The sequence below is a fragment of the Lissotriton vulgaris genome, chromosome 6 (genome assembly GCF_964263255.1).
Source record: "Lissotriton vulgaris chromosome 6, aLisVul1.2, whole genome shotgun sequence".
Classification (NCBI taxonomy): Eukaryota; Metazoa; Chordata; class Amphibia; order Caudata; family Salamandridae; genus Lissotriton; species Lissotriton vulgaris.
The window spans coordinates 923,051,778-923,067,985 of record NC_141694.1 but is presented as its reverse complement, the minus strand read 5'-3'; the positions used below and the strand labels follow the sequence as shown (position 1 = coordinate 923,067,985).

The following is a 16,208-nucleotide window of genomic DNA, read 5'->3' as shown; positions in this document are numbered from 1 at the left end:
TAAAGCTCATGAGATAGATGGAGTGGGAGGTCAGTTCCATTTCCAAAACACATGTACAGGACACACACCAAAACATGAGACGGCTGGGAAAGGTGGAGTGGGGAGGGGAGAAAGAAGTGCCACATCGAAGTGTCCCAAAGTTCCTTGAAGAGCCCCGATACACCCATCACCAGATATTGAGAAACTTTCACATTTTAAGGTGCAATGGTAATGATATGCTCAACAAAGTAAAAAGAGGAGTAGTGCATCTATATATTCATAGACAAGGGCAGGCCCTTGTTGTCCTGCAGAAGACACATTCAGCGGGCGACTACTGCAACTGCCTAAACAGGGGACAGTTTTGTACTGCACACTCAGGCTTCAACATGGGATCCAGAAGAGTAGTGCTACTGGCAATGAAAAACCCACCATTCCATTTAATTAAGATTTGGTAGATACAGGGGGTACCTATGTTGGGGTGCTGGAAATTTGGCACAGAGAATCTATGTTTATAATAAACACCTACACCTCATTGGCGATGCAACAGACAGTACTCAACAAGCTAGGGCCACTCCTCCTGGAAGCAGAAGTACAGGTATACTTCTTAGAAGGTGACTTTAACAAAGTTATGAACTAATCCCTAGAAAGATCAGCAGCTACGTTGATACTCCAGGGACACCCCACTAGAGTAGCAAGGTTTGCATGGGCAATGTGTTTGATTGACGTGTGGTGCAGCAAACACTAAATAGCTAGAAAATACTCATTTTTCTTAGGGCCTTCTGACCCTTCTCGCGAATAGACTATATACTGGTCCTGGCAAGCAATGTATAAGACATCTATACACCAGAGTAAAGGGTGCTAGGCATGTAAGACCATTCCCCATTGTGGATAAAGATGGGACTCACAAAAAGGTGCAGCATGAGATCATGAAGACTGGACATTTGGGAACTGCGGGACCAAGAAGTGGACACAGCTGAGGGCTGACACCTTTCACTACTTCAATAAGAATACCCAATCAGTAACCTTACTGACAATAGTGTGCAAAGCCTATAAATCAGTTTAGAGAGACAGAGCTCAAAAGATCATCTCACAGAAACGTAAACACAAAACTAAATGAATTTCAGATCTTAAAACTGAACGGTAGTCACTGGAAAGAATATATATAGATATGATGTATGATATGGTATTAGGTTAGATAGAGACCCTACCAGGGGAATATCACACAGTCACACATGACTACACAAATATACAGGATGACAACACACAAGCTATATGGCATAGGAAACAAAACAGGATGATGGCTGGCCTGGTTGGCTAGTTGGGAGCAAGGAAGATGGTTATCAGGACTCCATAGGAAAAATAGCACATATTGAAAAGACCACCACATATCCTATCTATTTGCGAACTAAGCTGGAAAGGCTTGCACCACAGAAGAAGATACTCAGTCCTTTCTGTATGAATTACTACTCCTGTCTGTAGACAAAGAGAACTGGTCTACCCTCAATCAGGAGATCACACTGCAGGGATTAGCAGATGCCATAGAACAATGAGCAGTGGCAAGACACCAGTGTCCAATGTGATACCAGTTGAATGAATCAAAATATTCTCCTCACAGCTGAGACCCCATCTTCTCCTTATGCATAAAGAAGCTGAGGAGAGAGGAGAATTGTACCCCATGGATGGTCCTAGAGACCTTTGACTGAATAGATCAAACACTCCGGACTTTGCTCTAGGTTGAGCAGGAATGCACAGAACCGTCTATGAACTTTACAAAGATCGTTTGGTGATGTGGGCTTGGCACTTCCAGACATCTGAGCCTACTACTGGGTGACACAACTCCAAGTTATAAATGACTGGGGCATCATACTGAGTGAGGACACACCGACCAGTGGGGAAAACGCGAACATGGATTAAAAGACATATGTCCACTACATATATAGCGGCCCATGTACCAGACAAGGTCAACTAATTCCTACTCAAAGTGCACTGGTGGCCTGGGATGCCACCAGTGCACTTTGTGTGTGGGAGGGGTAGGGTGTCTAGGACGATTCCCCTTAGGACAGGAGCACCGTTAATGGAAATAGCGAAGCTTGCAGGTTTCTGGCAATAGAACCTAATGGGGATCTCCGTGCTGGGAGATATGAAACAAGAGGGTAATATTAAACCAATAGAATCTCCCTACAAACTGAATACGACCTGGCCCCCCAAAAATAGTTCTCCCTTTGCATATTATAAAGCTCACGAATGGGACTATCAAGGACTCTGACAGAAGCTGAAAACTGAAGCATTGCTGATGTACATAGTGACTGTAACCACTGTGCTGATTTACGACAGTTAAAACTAAATACAAAGGGTTTTTATAAAAAAGAAAAGAAAAGAAGGCTGAGCTAAGGCCCCTCAGTGTATGCATGTATAAAAGCTTTTATTGTTTATTTTGATTTTTTATTACATTAGGCTTTCAAAACCACTACAGTGGTCTCTAGGCCAGACCTAAAGGTTCCCTATGACAGGGGAACAAAAGGATGCAGTATACTCAACATGTGCTCTTCAGAAGTGGAGTGCTGTCAAAGAAGCACATCCCTAAAAGTAGAATGGGGTGGGGAGAGAGGGCTCTTTGGTCCATGCCAAAGGCACTTGGGCTGGGCCTTGCATATAATCTGACAGCGACAACTTAGTGTGCAATGATTGAATACTTTTCATCGTATTGAACTTAGTAGTATGGACTGATATTGTGATTCCTATACATCAATGTATGGCACAAAGAGTGAACAAAAGGCTTGATAAATTACCAATGGTTTGCAAAATACTGGAACAGTATTTTTGATGTCAGTGGAGAATTTACCAAACCAACCTAAGTATTTATCAAACAATTAAATAATAAAAGTAGGATAACTGTTTCTAAACTATAGCATAGTAAGATGAAAATAGTAAAAACAACTGTACGTCCAATGACTTATATCTATATTTTCCAACACGAGATCACAAAGCACAGTGGAGTTCATATACTGATTGTTACAAACACCTGTACCACTCCTTATATGTAAAACTGTCAACACTGTATGGAATTTTCTAGTAGTGTGTGCTTCCGACCAGTATGTATGCTGCAGACCAGTGCTGTTACTCTGGGTAGTATAGGGAGGTATGATACACACAGATTCTCATTCTGAGGGGACCTGTGCAGAACATTTGAGCTGGACTGTTCTTATTGGAGCAGGGCCAAGACTGATTTGCATATTTCTTATCTCTGCCTAGAGTGGCACAGTTGGTAAAAGATAATGAACTGTAATGCAGCCTCAAGCGGGACCAAGGCTAATTTCCATATGGCTGGTCTCTCTCTAGAGTAGCACAGTGGGTAAGATATGATGGACTAGAATGTGGCCCAAGTGATCACAAGTAGCTGAGATTAATTCACTAATTTCTTCTACCACCTTGTTGTTTGTTGCACATCGTCTCTTGCAACTTCGTCTATTATGAAAAATTCAATAGATGATGTCAATAGTTGATCCATTTGAGCTTTACAAGTATGTTCAATAGCATATTGTATGAGATTTCTTGATAGAAAAAATGTATGTCTCACTCTTTCTAAGAGAAGTTACCCTCTGCTTTCCTAGTTAATGAGAATTAGGAGACAAAAGACAGGATCAAAAATAGTGTGAAACATGCTTAGTTAGGTTTACTCTCTTTTCACTACCTAAAGGTTCCCAATGGTTACTCAAAGACAGAGAAGTAGATAAAAAGCAACAGGCTCTTCCAATTAGACCATTTGCATGCCTTATGTTGACACAAAGGCCCTGCATGGTTTCCAGTATTAGCCTTACTTTCATATTACTATTATTATCTGTCTGCATTTTTCATTTGCATGTGCTTTCTAATACCACTATTGGAACAACTTCCCAATAAGAGTTCATTTCACTGAAAAAAGTTGTCTGCTATGATTGATTGTATGTTAAAAACATCAAATATAAAGGGATCGACCTGCAACAATATAGACTGCAAGATATTGACTTTTACGTTATCGTCAAGGCAAGATTACATGGGGGAGTTACAACCCACTGGGATTCGAACCTTGAAATCCTTGGCCTGGATGAATACATTTTTCAAATTGTCGAATATGAACATAAACCACTGCTTACCTCCATTCTGGTGTTCAGCATCCCCTTTTATGACTGGTTATCTAAATAAGTCACCATGTTAAAAGTTCATCACAGAACCTTACCATTCTGAAAACAGTACTGTATGTGTAATACTAAAATTCAGTTGGGCAGCACAGCTTCCTTTTCCTCCAAGTTATATCTCCTCCTATGCCCAGCACTATTAGTCTCTGTCTCTTTGTGGTATTGTTACAATGTTTATATTTGACCTTCAAGACATCTTTGCCCCAATTATTTACTTTTCGTTAGTTATCTTCTGGACCTCACCTCTCATGTGAAATTGCTTCTCTGAATTTCTGGATTGCATGCTTTGTGTTTGTCTGCACTGACTGACTGCAATCTCACTATTTCAGCTTCACTAAAGAAATATTAAATTTCTTCATTTACTAGGCGCAATCAAACCTACTGTAGGGGCTTTTTACATCAAAAGGGCTGAAAGGTGGTTAGGGGCTATGTGTGGCCTCAAAAGACGAGAGCCCTTAACACAATTTCAAGGAAATCCAGAGACCCTACACAGAAAATTCCACATAGGATTTCTCACACAAGACAGAATTCAAAGTACCAACCATGAAGTTTATATTAAAATTTAAGAAGTCCTTATGGGAGGGGAAAAGATGATGTCTGTTCAAGTAGTTCACAATACTCAAAATGTACATAATGCTAGTCAACAGTGGCAGTGGAAAATGAGCTTTGCCGTAGTCAATATTAAGAACAGCTTACAGGCTAGCAATAGAAAATAATAAGCCAATGAACATTCTGTCATAAGGACTGCTCATTATATGCTGGAATAAGAATATGAAATATATTTAGGGCTCCCGGTTTAATGGTATTTATTTTTTGAACAGTTCTGTACGTATCTATCCATATTTATTTTAGGGCTTTTTTATTGGTATTTTGCCATATTTATTTAGATACATTTTTTTTACACATTTACTTAACTGATAAAGATGCAGTCATACTTTGATTCCTTCACTTTGCAGCTAATTAAGCAGCCAGCTATAACAAAACACTACACCCACAGGTAAATATTAGCATTCTATACCATTATTTATTAACATGTTTCTAAGGAAAATTAACGTTTTTTTGTTGTTGTATTTCTCCATGATGTCTATCTGCTCAACTGTTGGCCTAGAATTGATGAAGGACAGCATAGAGAGTCACTCACCTCAGGCACAATTTTATGTACTTTACTGCTCTTAAAAATAAATACAGACTGCAAACACATTGTTTTCTGTCTGTATTTATCTGTAAAAATCAGTAAAAGCTGAACACTGGGAGCCTTAAATATATTGTAAGTGCGGATTGATAAACAGACTAAAGGAGAGTCTGCTCCCCGAAAGAACTAGAGGAAAACTTGGATGTCTCCCAAATGGAAAGCTTTTGTAAAGTTTTCAGGAGAGAAATCATACAGTCACCATGGCATGATGCAAAAGTTACACTGAGGTATCTAAAAGTAAAACAGAAAACACATCACAGGAGCATAAACCGTTGCTCTGCTGCTAGTGAATAATAACCCTATATTATTCTTACAAAATAAAATGAAAGAATATTAAAAAATGTGAACACTTCAGCACAGCCAAAGGAAATGGCCTTCAATTGCATACACTTCAAATATTTTTTCCTCAGTAACAACATGAACGGAAAAAAATATATTTTATAAATGTCACAGTGCAAGCAAGGCTATAAAGGTAACTGAATGTTGTACAATTATTATAATACTAAAGTTCACATTTGAGGCTTCTTGGGGCACAGGCACAGAAAGAGAAAACAAGGCAGTGACTGACACTGCACATCACACACATTTTAAAGAGCAACTGTCTACGCGTCTAGTCCTATGAAATGTTGTTGTTAAACACAGAATAACCATTGTATTTGCATCTCTCTTAAACACATTAAAACACTGAAATATTATTTGTGCAGTCTGCCTCCACACTATCTTTATAATATTTGCATCTGTATACCATATCATATAAGAATCTCAGTGTAAGCTAGTCTTAGCACCTTTATTCACTTTTTGAGCATGTACTGAGTAGAGATATTCAACATTTATTTAGACATGGTTTGTAGCCTCTCAACCAGAGCACAGGGGCTTGATTATGGAAGTCAAGAATGGGCAATCTTTGCCCATGAAATGAGTGTTCAGGGTGAAAACCCTGGCAGTCCTGCTGAAAACAGGCATTGGCAAAACCAGAGTGTCAGTTCTCAGCTGCCAAACTTTCGGCTCTGCCTGCGCTGGTTTTGTTTTCCATCGTTTTCCTGCAACATTATTTTTGGGAGATCTGTTGGCCAGCACTAATATCAAATTTGCATAAACATATATATGTGATTTGGTATCGAATAGAACACATTGCCTTAGTAGTCACTCGCACAGACGGGAAGTATTTTGTGTGTGGATGTTCTCCTTTCAAAATATCAAAAGTTAGCCAATGGCAGGAATTAGCCAATGAATCAAGTGGGTTACCCATGCTGTATGCAGTAGCGGTGGAAGAAAAATGAGAGTGACACAAGCTCAGACCAATATATGGAGAGTGCTGACTGATGAGCCAAATGGCAGTTTAAGTAGAATGCCCAGCATTTGTAATCTCGACTCAGATCCCCTTCTAGGTGTTCTGGAAATTGAAGCTAGTTGATCAGCTCTTTCAAGCAATGTTCTAGTCTTTCTTAGGCATAGCCTTGTACAGAGTTAGTACACCAAATGACACAGAGCAGGATTTAGACACCACAAAACTGTTGAATTTATGTAAGTTGTTGTAACCGGATCCAGAACGCTGTCTACACACACCGAGACCCTTGATTTGATTAGAGTGCCTGTTGCTGGTAGTAATGAGTAAAATGTAATTTCATTTTGGAGAAACTCAGTTAAACCCACACTTATTTGTTTGTGTTGTCACCACATTAAGTTAATGTATTTTTTCTTTCTTTGTAGGCTATGTACATGTTCTATGCACTGGCTATCGTCTGTGATGACTTCTTTGTCCCTTCTTTGGAAAAGATATGTGAAGTAAGTAACCAGTATTTGAATTGATACCATTGATCAGGTTTATTTATTTCATTATGTAAGAAATAATATTTCAGCTCAGCATAATCCTCAATGAATTCTAGCACTGAATATTTAACCAAGAAAATGTATTAAAAGGAAAAGATACACATCAGAGTGAACAAGTTCCTCCACTAACATAGGGCCTGATTTTAAATTCGGCTAGTAGCGGCTGGTGTTAGGGCAGAGTGGCGGGGTGGGAGCAGGGGTAGGAGTGGAGGGGGATTGAGAAAGAAAGAAGAAAAAAGAAAAGAAATTTCCAGCGCCTTCAGCCCGCCGCATTGCCAGTCTTCTGCTCTCTTGTAGCTTCATTACAGGGCAGGCAGAGGCTACTAGGCTCCCCTGTGACTGATCCCGAAGCTGCTCTCATCCAATGAGCGCCCTCGATTTGTGCTCCCCGGGAGCTGTCCCCAACCCAGCAACGCAGCTCGGGTTGGAGACAGCTCAGTGTGAAGGGTGGGTTTGGCCTGCCTGAGATGGCCGGCCAAACCCACATGCACACTGACAGCAGTGCCTATCACTCCCCCTTGTGACTGCCCCAATGCTGGCCCTACCCCCAGTACCCGACACTGAAACGTTGAAAAATAAAACAATAATAAACCTGTTTTATTATCGTTTTATTTTAAAGTTTTGAATCTGCTGGCGGGGGGGGGGGGGTTGCGATGCTCCTCCACTCTAGCGGAGGAGTCACCTCTGAATTTGGCAGCTGGCCCATCAGGGCGACATAGGATATTATGTGTGTCACCCAGACAGGCTACCGCCTGGCAAATTTAGAGATCACTGCTAGCCTAGTATTTCTTATTGTTGTATTTCTTATATAGCGCCAGAATCGACCCCCGAAGGGGTATCTCCGCGCTTGCCTTGGGAACCCGTCCTGGTTTTTCCCTGTGAGATAGCCCCTACAGGGCATCCCCAAGGTGAAAGCCAGGCATCCCACCGCAGGGGGGCCGTTGTGGAGATTAAGCAAGCTTAATGCCCAGAGTTGCAGAGTGTGAACCCATGATTAGGTCAGGCACCGAAGCGAGAATTATCGAGTCCATGGACATTTGAGCTCAAGACCCTGCCGCGTCGGGAATTGAACCCTGGTCCCGGGTCTGACCTCTGCTTCAGGGTCTGCCTGCTCTAACCAGTGAGCCACACTTCTCCACTCATCACTGTACCTTCAGAGGAACTGCAATCACTGCTGTTCCCCTAAAGATATCAAAAGCTTGCACATCGGTTTTAATGCCCATTCACAACATGTGTTTTTCTTTGTAAAAATTTCAAGACTGGGACTTTTTTTTAAAAAGCACAAGTAACTAAGGACCCTCACACCCAAGGGTTTTTCCCTGATCGTGGGGGTCGGGGTCATTATTTCAATTTCTCTCTTCATCACTGCAGGCTTTTCTATTGCACTAATGGACAATAAAACAGGCATCAGACCGTAAGCTCTAAATATGGTGGGTGGTGATGGTCAGCATTGCGTCAGGCTACTGGATATGTTTTCCATCAAAAGAGCCTACAAGACATTGTCTAAAGAAATTGGAGGGAATTGGGGGCAACTAAGAATTTGTCTGACAGTGTACTCCATCACCTTTCTAATGGAATATACTCCCCACCAACCTCTAAATCAGGCCCATGTTTGTACAGTTAAGTGTGGTGTTGTAGTAATGATTCTTTGAATGAATATGTCTATAGCACTTTGAATCAGGTTAGAAGTAAGAGTTTGACCTTGTGTGATGAATTGCATTATTTTAGTGAACTAAGGGACCTAGTTTGCAACTTTGGTCTTGCCTCCTCAGTCAACACATTCTGCTGCTGATTTTTCATGGCTGTTGGACGATTGATGAAAGTTCACATCTTTATTAGTGGTACATCAGATTTCAAATCAAGTGCAGGATTACAGATACATGAAGAATAAGTTAATTACAACATTCGAGAAATGGCCAGATCTCTTGGCTCCTGTCACCTGTCTTGTGGAAAATTAGTATACAAATGTTTATATATGTTCACCGAAAAAACCAAAGGTTAAAGTGGCGTTACAATTAGGAAAAATGTCAGTGCTGACGTAACATCTTAAACAAACAAAAAAACACTGAAATCCACAAGTTATATTTATCGCTAGTAACTATAACTTGTGCCCTAATGCAACTACAACTCGCGCCCCCTCAATGCACAGTTGTGTCATCAAAGATGTAATTTCAGATGTTGCAGTGATGTTATCAATAATGTCATAGAACATGCAATGAGTGATGTATTATGGGAGGTAATTAGCAGTGCATGGTAAGGTCACTTTAATCTTGCAACTCCCCGCCCCTGCTCTGCACCCCGCACTGAGGCTGGGCCCTAAGGCCAACCACTCAGTCAAGAAAATATATTATTTTTGGGAGGGGACCACATGTACCTCTCCCCACTAGCTAATCTGGGGCCCTCGGGAAGGGGTCACTGGGGCCCATTTGGGCTTGGGGGGGGGGGGCACTTGCCCCCTCCTCTAAAAGTAAACACTTTGGCCCCAGGGAATGGGGTACTTGGAAACTATCTATGGCTCAGGGAGGTAGGGTCCGCATTCCCACCACCCCCAAATAATATAAATATTTTAACCCTGATGGGTGTTTGTTTCTTTATTTTTTTAATTAATCTCAATCCCGCAGGAGACCCATAAAATCGCAACTTCAAAAAAAAATATATATTTTGGCCCTATTTATTTATTTATAAAGTTTTATATAGCGCGAACCAGATCCCGATATAAGTAAGGCAGCAATGCCGAAACGCGTATCAGCGAAAGAAAATTATAGACAATGCAGAAGTAACTATTGGACTTTTGAGAAAGTTTACCACTTTGACACTGTTCACAAATTACAGCTATAAATTTACTCAAAAGGTGTATCTTACATGCCTCTAGCTAATTAAAAAACCTGGGGCTAGTCACAATTTGCAGGGGCTATCAAGAAAAGTATCTCACACTTTGAATAATTGAGTACTCTGAGTACTCTTAAATATTTGAGTAACTTTACTACTTTTGGATATTCACAAAATACGTGTGGGAGGGTACTCAAAGTATATGAGTATTAAACATGTGTAAATTATTCAAAAGTGTTAGTTACCTTTCTGAATAGTAGTTATAGCTGGTGGGTGTTACCAGGGTTCACACACAATTTGTCAGGACCCAAATTTGGGCTGTGGCACATACCAAAACGGTGGTTTCACCCAGAGACCACCTGCAAGGTCAATGTTAAAGTGTGATTGGTTTGAGCTCCTTTTTGTTCATATAGATTTATAGGGTGAATACATCCCCAGATTTTGTTCTGGACATCTTTTATACTGAAAAGAGTTGAATACCTTTTTGCTGTGGTATTTTCTTCTTTATTTGAAGACATGTACTAGAGTTAAAGTAACAGCTGAGACGTGTTTCTCCCAAAGGCCAGCAGGCCAGGGCTTTCACAAGGCAGAAAAATCTCTGTTAATTAGTTGTGTTCCAATTTATTTGAGGGACCGATGTGCCAGCAGTGGAGTGACTTCTGTATTCTCTGCGGTCTGAATAAATTTAGACCACACAGAATTCAGAAGTCACTCCGCTGCTGGCACACCTCTAGCACATGTTTTCATATAAAGAAGAACATATCACAGCAAACGAGTATTCAATTTTTTTCAGTATAAAAGACTACCTTTCTGAATAGCCCCTGGACCCTTCAGTTTGGTGCAGAGATGTGAGTTACAAATTCACACTCAGATTTCGGAATAGATAAAAAGAAGAAGCTTACTCAATAGTGGAAATTACACAGAAAGGCAACTTACTTTTGTGATCCGGTTCAGTTTCCGGTCATGGATTCAGGTGCTGTAATTCCTGTATCATCCTATATTTAGTAATATTGTGCCTGCTGCTCAAAGTGGAACACTTTTGTAATCAACTCCCAGTGCATGGGTCCTGGATTCCCACATTTTCAGCACAACCATCAATAAACTAATGAGCTAATATTCAATTACCACCCTCTGTGTAATTAGTGACGCTTCGTCAGGTAGTCTGCATTATTAGTTATAATGTGCCTCATTTCTGGGTCTTTCTGAAATAAGTGAGGTGCAAGGTAGGTTGTGGCTATGTTTGGAGCCTTGTGTATGTCTAACATTTAAAGACATTATTTTGAACGCCAGTTTCGAAATCAAAATTATCCTCTGTTATGACAACTAAGAAGTGACAAAAACAATGCAGATTTTATTGCTCTTACAGGGAAGTAAAACAATGTGCTCTAAACCTAGTTTTCTGATGAGCAGTGATATAACTTCTCTTCCATGTCTCTGGAGATCGGAGTAGGAAGGGGATTATGGGCAGCACTCTTGCATCCCCAACTACCATCTACCCAGTCAGACATAGGTCTGTTCAGACCCACGCTGTCAGGAAAAAGCAAGGCCAGTTGACGAACAATGCTGAAGGAGCTGCTGTTGGCGGTACTTTGTTCTCCCTCTCACTGTGAGAGCAGTTATGAGGAGGGAAAGATGGTAATGCAAAATAAGTTGTGGGCAAGGATGTAGGATGATAGGTACTTTTTTGTACTGGGTAGAAGGACAGGAGTTTATTGCTGTTGATGGATGGGGAGAGTGGCAACACAGGTAAATCAATCAACAAGTATTTGTAGAGCACTGCTAATCGCCTGTGAGGGTTTCCAGGTGCTAGGCTGTTGGGCTCAGTCAAAAAGCCAAGTATTGAGTCTCGTCCTGAAGCCCACCAGTGAGGGACATGTCCAGAATGGAGGGGAAAGCTGTTCCAGGACTTGGCAGCAAGGTAGGAACGGCCTCCACTGAGGCTTTGGCAGATGCACAGTGTCTGTGCGAGGATGAGGGAGGCTAGTGAAGGTCTCTGGATGGTTGGTAGATGGTTGGTAGAAGTTCACGTGGTGTTTCATGTATGCTAGTCCTTGGTTCGAGGAGGGCTTTGTAGGCCTGCATCAATATTTTGAATTGGCATCTTTTCTTGATGGGGAGCCAATGAAGGTTCCTTTGGTGTGAAATGGAGAGTGGGTCCATTTGGGCAGATTGAGGATGAGTCTGGAAGCTGAGGTCTGTATTGTCTCATGAGTTAGGGGTTGGCTCCAAAGTACAGTGCGTTGCCATAGTCCAACCGGCTGGTGATTAGGGCTTGGGTGACTCTTTTTTTCGTTCTGATTGGGAGCCATTTGAGGTTTTCTTCGGATAATGTAGAGAGTGTGGAAGCAAGTGGACGAAACTGCATTTATTTGTGATTTCATAGTGAGTTTGCTGTCCAGGGTGATGCCGAAGTTGCTGGCATGGTCTGTTGGTGTGGAGTGGGTCCGAGTTTGGTGTGCCACTAGGTGTCATTCAAAGGGGATGTCCTTTTGCCAAAGAGCAGGTTTTGTCAGTGTTGAGCTTCAGACAGTTGGCCTTCATCCAGCCAGTAACACTCTCCATGCAGTTGTGGAAATGTGTCTTCGTGGTGGTGGTGGGAGGCTTCTGAGAGAATCAGGTGGGTATTGTCAGCGTAGGATATGATGTTGAGATTGTGGACTCTGAAGATGTTGGCTAGAGGTGTTATGTAGCTGTTGAAGAGGGTGGGGCTGAAGGATGAACCTTGAGGAATGCCACAGATGGTGCTCTTGGGTTCTAAGAGGAAAGGAGGTAGGAGGATTCTCTGAGTTTGTCTTGTGAGGAAAGATGTGATCCATCTGAATGCATCTCCCTGGATCCTGATGTGGTGCAGACTCTTGATGATTGTGTGGTGGGAAATGGTGCTGAACACTGCAAAGAAGTCGCAGAGGATCTGGGTAGCTGATTCTCCCTGTAGTGTGGTGTGGATTTTGTCTGTGGCAGCAATCAGGGTAGTCATGGAGCTGTGCTTGGTGTGATAATAGGATTGGGAGGCGTCTAGAAAGTAGTTTCTCTCCTTGTATTTTTTAGGCTGGACTTGCGATATTGCATGCGCTGCATGTACTCTTGCTTGCACAATGTTTTGGTTTATAATAAAGGGCTTAGAATCACCCATTGCTTACCCTTTGTTGGCTTCACTGTCATTTCTCTCTGATGCCTCCAATTTTGCCAGCGCAGAACAGGCGTCACTTCCATTCCTTACTGTGGAGCTTGAATCAAGCTCAAATTGACTGAACTTAATTAGTTCCCATCTGCTGCTCACACTGTGATTGAGGTACTTTTTCTTCTTTCCCTTTCCACCTTTCTTTTTATTGCTGTCCCCATCTGGAGCTCCCTTCCTCCTTCCTCGCACCTCCCTCATGTTGCTTTTCCCCTCCTGCTTTATTTTATCATATTGCACAGAAGCACGAGATGCTCTGAAACTTGGCTTAAAAAAAGCTCTATGATGCGGTCAACACAGGGCACGCCAAAGAGATTTTTTTCCTTGACTTCAAAGCATTTGCACAGCAGCTCACTCTGCGTGCAACATGTCTAAAAGAAATTGACAAAGCCAATAGATCTCACATGAGTGGGACAAATTGGCTTTGGCAATGCTTGTTTGAACTATGGAGTGTGGGTGAAATGGGGGTATCACCAAGGGCGGTTAGGAAGGTTCGCAATTCACCATGTATTTCTATTTCAGAATGGAAAAATAGTTCTTCTGGGGGTGGTCGGGGAAGGTGGCATGATGCCTGGTATTCTTTTTAGGTCTCGTAGCGAAAACAGCGCGTAAGCGCTGTGTCTCGCCAGAGATCTTTTGTTGCTGACTCTGCTTCCCAGGAGACAGCACCTGGCCGCGCGCATCTCGCAAAAGGCGATCGGCGCAGGCCACGTGCGCGCGAACGCGCTCGCCGTGTCTGTCTCCTGGGAAGCGCATTCATACACAGGCACACTTCCCCCTTCACGCATGCGCACACACAGACACACACACACACACTAGCGCACATACACGCACGCACACATACAGAGACCCCCGTTGCGCGCACACACACACACGCTCGCACACACAAGCGCACCGCCCCCCGTCCCACTTACCGCCAGTCCGGTATTCTGTAGGCTCCGCGGGGCTCCGCCCGAGGGAGAGCCCCGCATCACCGTGAATTATGTCCGCCTTCCAGCGCGTGGAAGATCCGGGGCCAATGGACTCCGAGAACAAGGCTGACGTCACAGCACCCCTCCTGCCCCCTCCGACGCCACCGCCGCCGGACGACGCAGACTGCCAACGCCGCCATGATGGTGCCCTGTCCGCTCTTGCTCGGCGCGCTGCACGCTGCAGGTTGTGCTCATTCATTTTTAATGGCGTTGCACGTTAAGAATGAACTTGTCTTCTAGGCAGCGGCGCGCGCATGAAGATGTCTTCTGTTGCCGAGAATAATTAAAAAGGCACAACGCCTCTGGGGCCTGTCAGCGTCTCAATGTTTAGGGAACAAAGGAGAATTAAATTGTGTGTTTAGTGCGGGCGGGAGGTATCGGCGTGAAGCAGGCAGAGCCTTCAGTGTATTCACGTGTCAGCTGTCGTGCACTGCAGGCAGCTCCCACCGCACCGGGATGCACAGGCAGCGCGCGCCGGGTCCTTGGGAGAGTACAGGCCAATACTACCGCCTGGCTGGGCTGAAGAATGTCCAGGGGGGGAGAGGTGGGCTCGACCCAATCCCAAGGCGCGCGTTGCATTGTAAATGCTTTTTTTCTGTCCTGTGCTCTTTTGGTCTCCGGCAGGCCCCCTCACCCCCACCCTTGCACTCCTTCCCAAAAGCCTCCACATAGGAGATCTCTGCAGCATTCTCAGCAGTCCTGGGGGCCTGGCCTTCTCGCACTCGGCCCGCAGCGCAGACATACCGTCAGCTCGAAGGGCACCTGGAGAGCCCTGTTATGTTTTCGCGGCTTCATTTAAACTTGTGTTGTTTTTTGGGTGGTATTAAGTGCTGGGAGGGGTCTGGCGGAGGCCAGCGACGGCAAGTGACGGGATGGAAAGGGTTGGGGTACTACTGTCGGCCCTGGTGCTTCAAGGTAAATAGCCCCTTTAACTGCTGCTGGGGTAGAAAATGCAGACATTTTCAGGGTTTGGTGAGGCCCTCAGTGCTCGTGCCCCGGTGCTGCTGCACCGATGGTAGCTAGGTCCATGTGATGGGCAATGATGCGCAGTCGGGGGCAGCAGCGACACTGCAAGGGCTAGAACAAGTTGGCAGGTGGGGAAAAACAGCAACGAAGGCTCACAGGAAGCCACGACAGAGGTGCCTGGGCGGAAAGAGTCGCCAAGGGTTCATGCGGCGATCCCCTCGCTTATGAGCAGACAAAGGCAGTCAGGCGACTTTCCACGAGCTGCGTGCGCTGCCCACAAGTCTTACGGATGGAGACACCTTGGCAGCGCTGGTAAAAGACGAGGAGACGGGTTTGACGTCTCTGAAAGGGGAAGGGAGGCTGGCGATGGGAAGCAGAAAGAGCTCTCTGGCGGCGGCAGAGAGAGTCAGAACGAGACAGCGAAGAGAGATAGAATAATAGCCTTTGAGGGATTAGGAAAGTGAAGGGTGGCACTGCTTCAGAGTTGAGATTTTTGTTCCATCCTGAGGACGAGGGCAAAAACGGACATCTGGTGTGGTGACGCGTCTCCTTCATTCTCGGTACATGTTGCTGATTTGCTCTTTCCTTTCGGGACAGCAACCTACCAGGCGCGTCACCTTTCATGCTCACACACGCATGGTGCCATCCTGCCTAGGATCTGAGCCATGACCGAACTAGGGTGTACATGGCTTTGGAAGTCTTCTGAAGCTTGGGAGGGGTTTGGGGCATACATACGACCTCCAAAATGTAAGGTTCCTTCAGACTAGCAGTAGGTGGAATCTGAGCATTTTAAAAATGTTGTCGTTTTTGCTCAGATGTGAGCCTTGATTGCTTTTCCACTTCCTTCCTCGCATATAGGGTGTATTTTTTTAGGAGTAAGCGGTGCCCTTCCCTGCTTTAAAAGAAATAAATAAATAACGGCTTATGTCTACTGATCGTGTCACCAATTCCCATCCTTGCCCTTCTTGGCATCATTTTACTTGTTCAGCACCGTCTGTGCCTGGTACATGTTACCATATAGAACAGATTTTCTGATTAACACGCTTTTTTGATGCATACTCATAGCATCCTTCTGCTCCTATGGTTAG

The 16,208-nt window shown here is 43.8% G+C and overlaps 1 protein-coding gene across 1 annotated transcript in view; it reads left to right on the top strand.

The window, feature by feature from the left end:
- Window positions 1-16,208, top strand: part of SLC24A3 (solute carrier family 24 member 3) — a 1,194,917-nt gene that overhangs the window by 742,500 nt on the left and 436,209 nt on the right. The window contains exon 4 of the mRNA XM_086926908.1: window positions 7,057-7,131. Coding sequence (XP_086783034.1) covers window positions 7,057-7,131 — 75 coding nt within the window. The remainder of the gene's footprint in view (window positions 1-7,056; window positions 7,132-16,208) is intronic.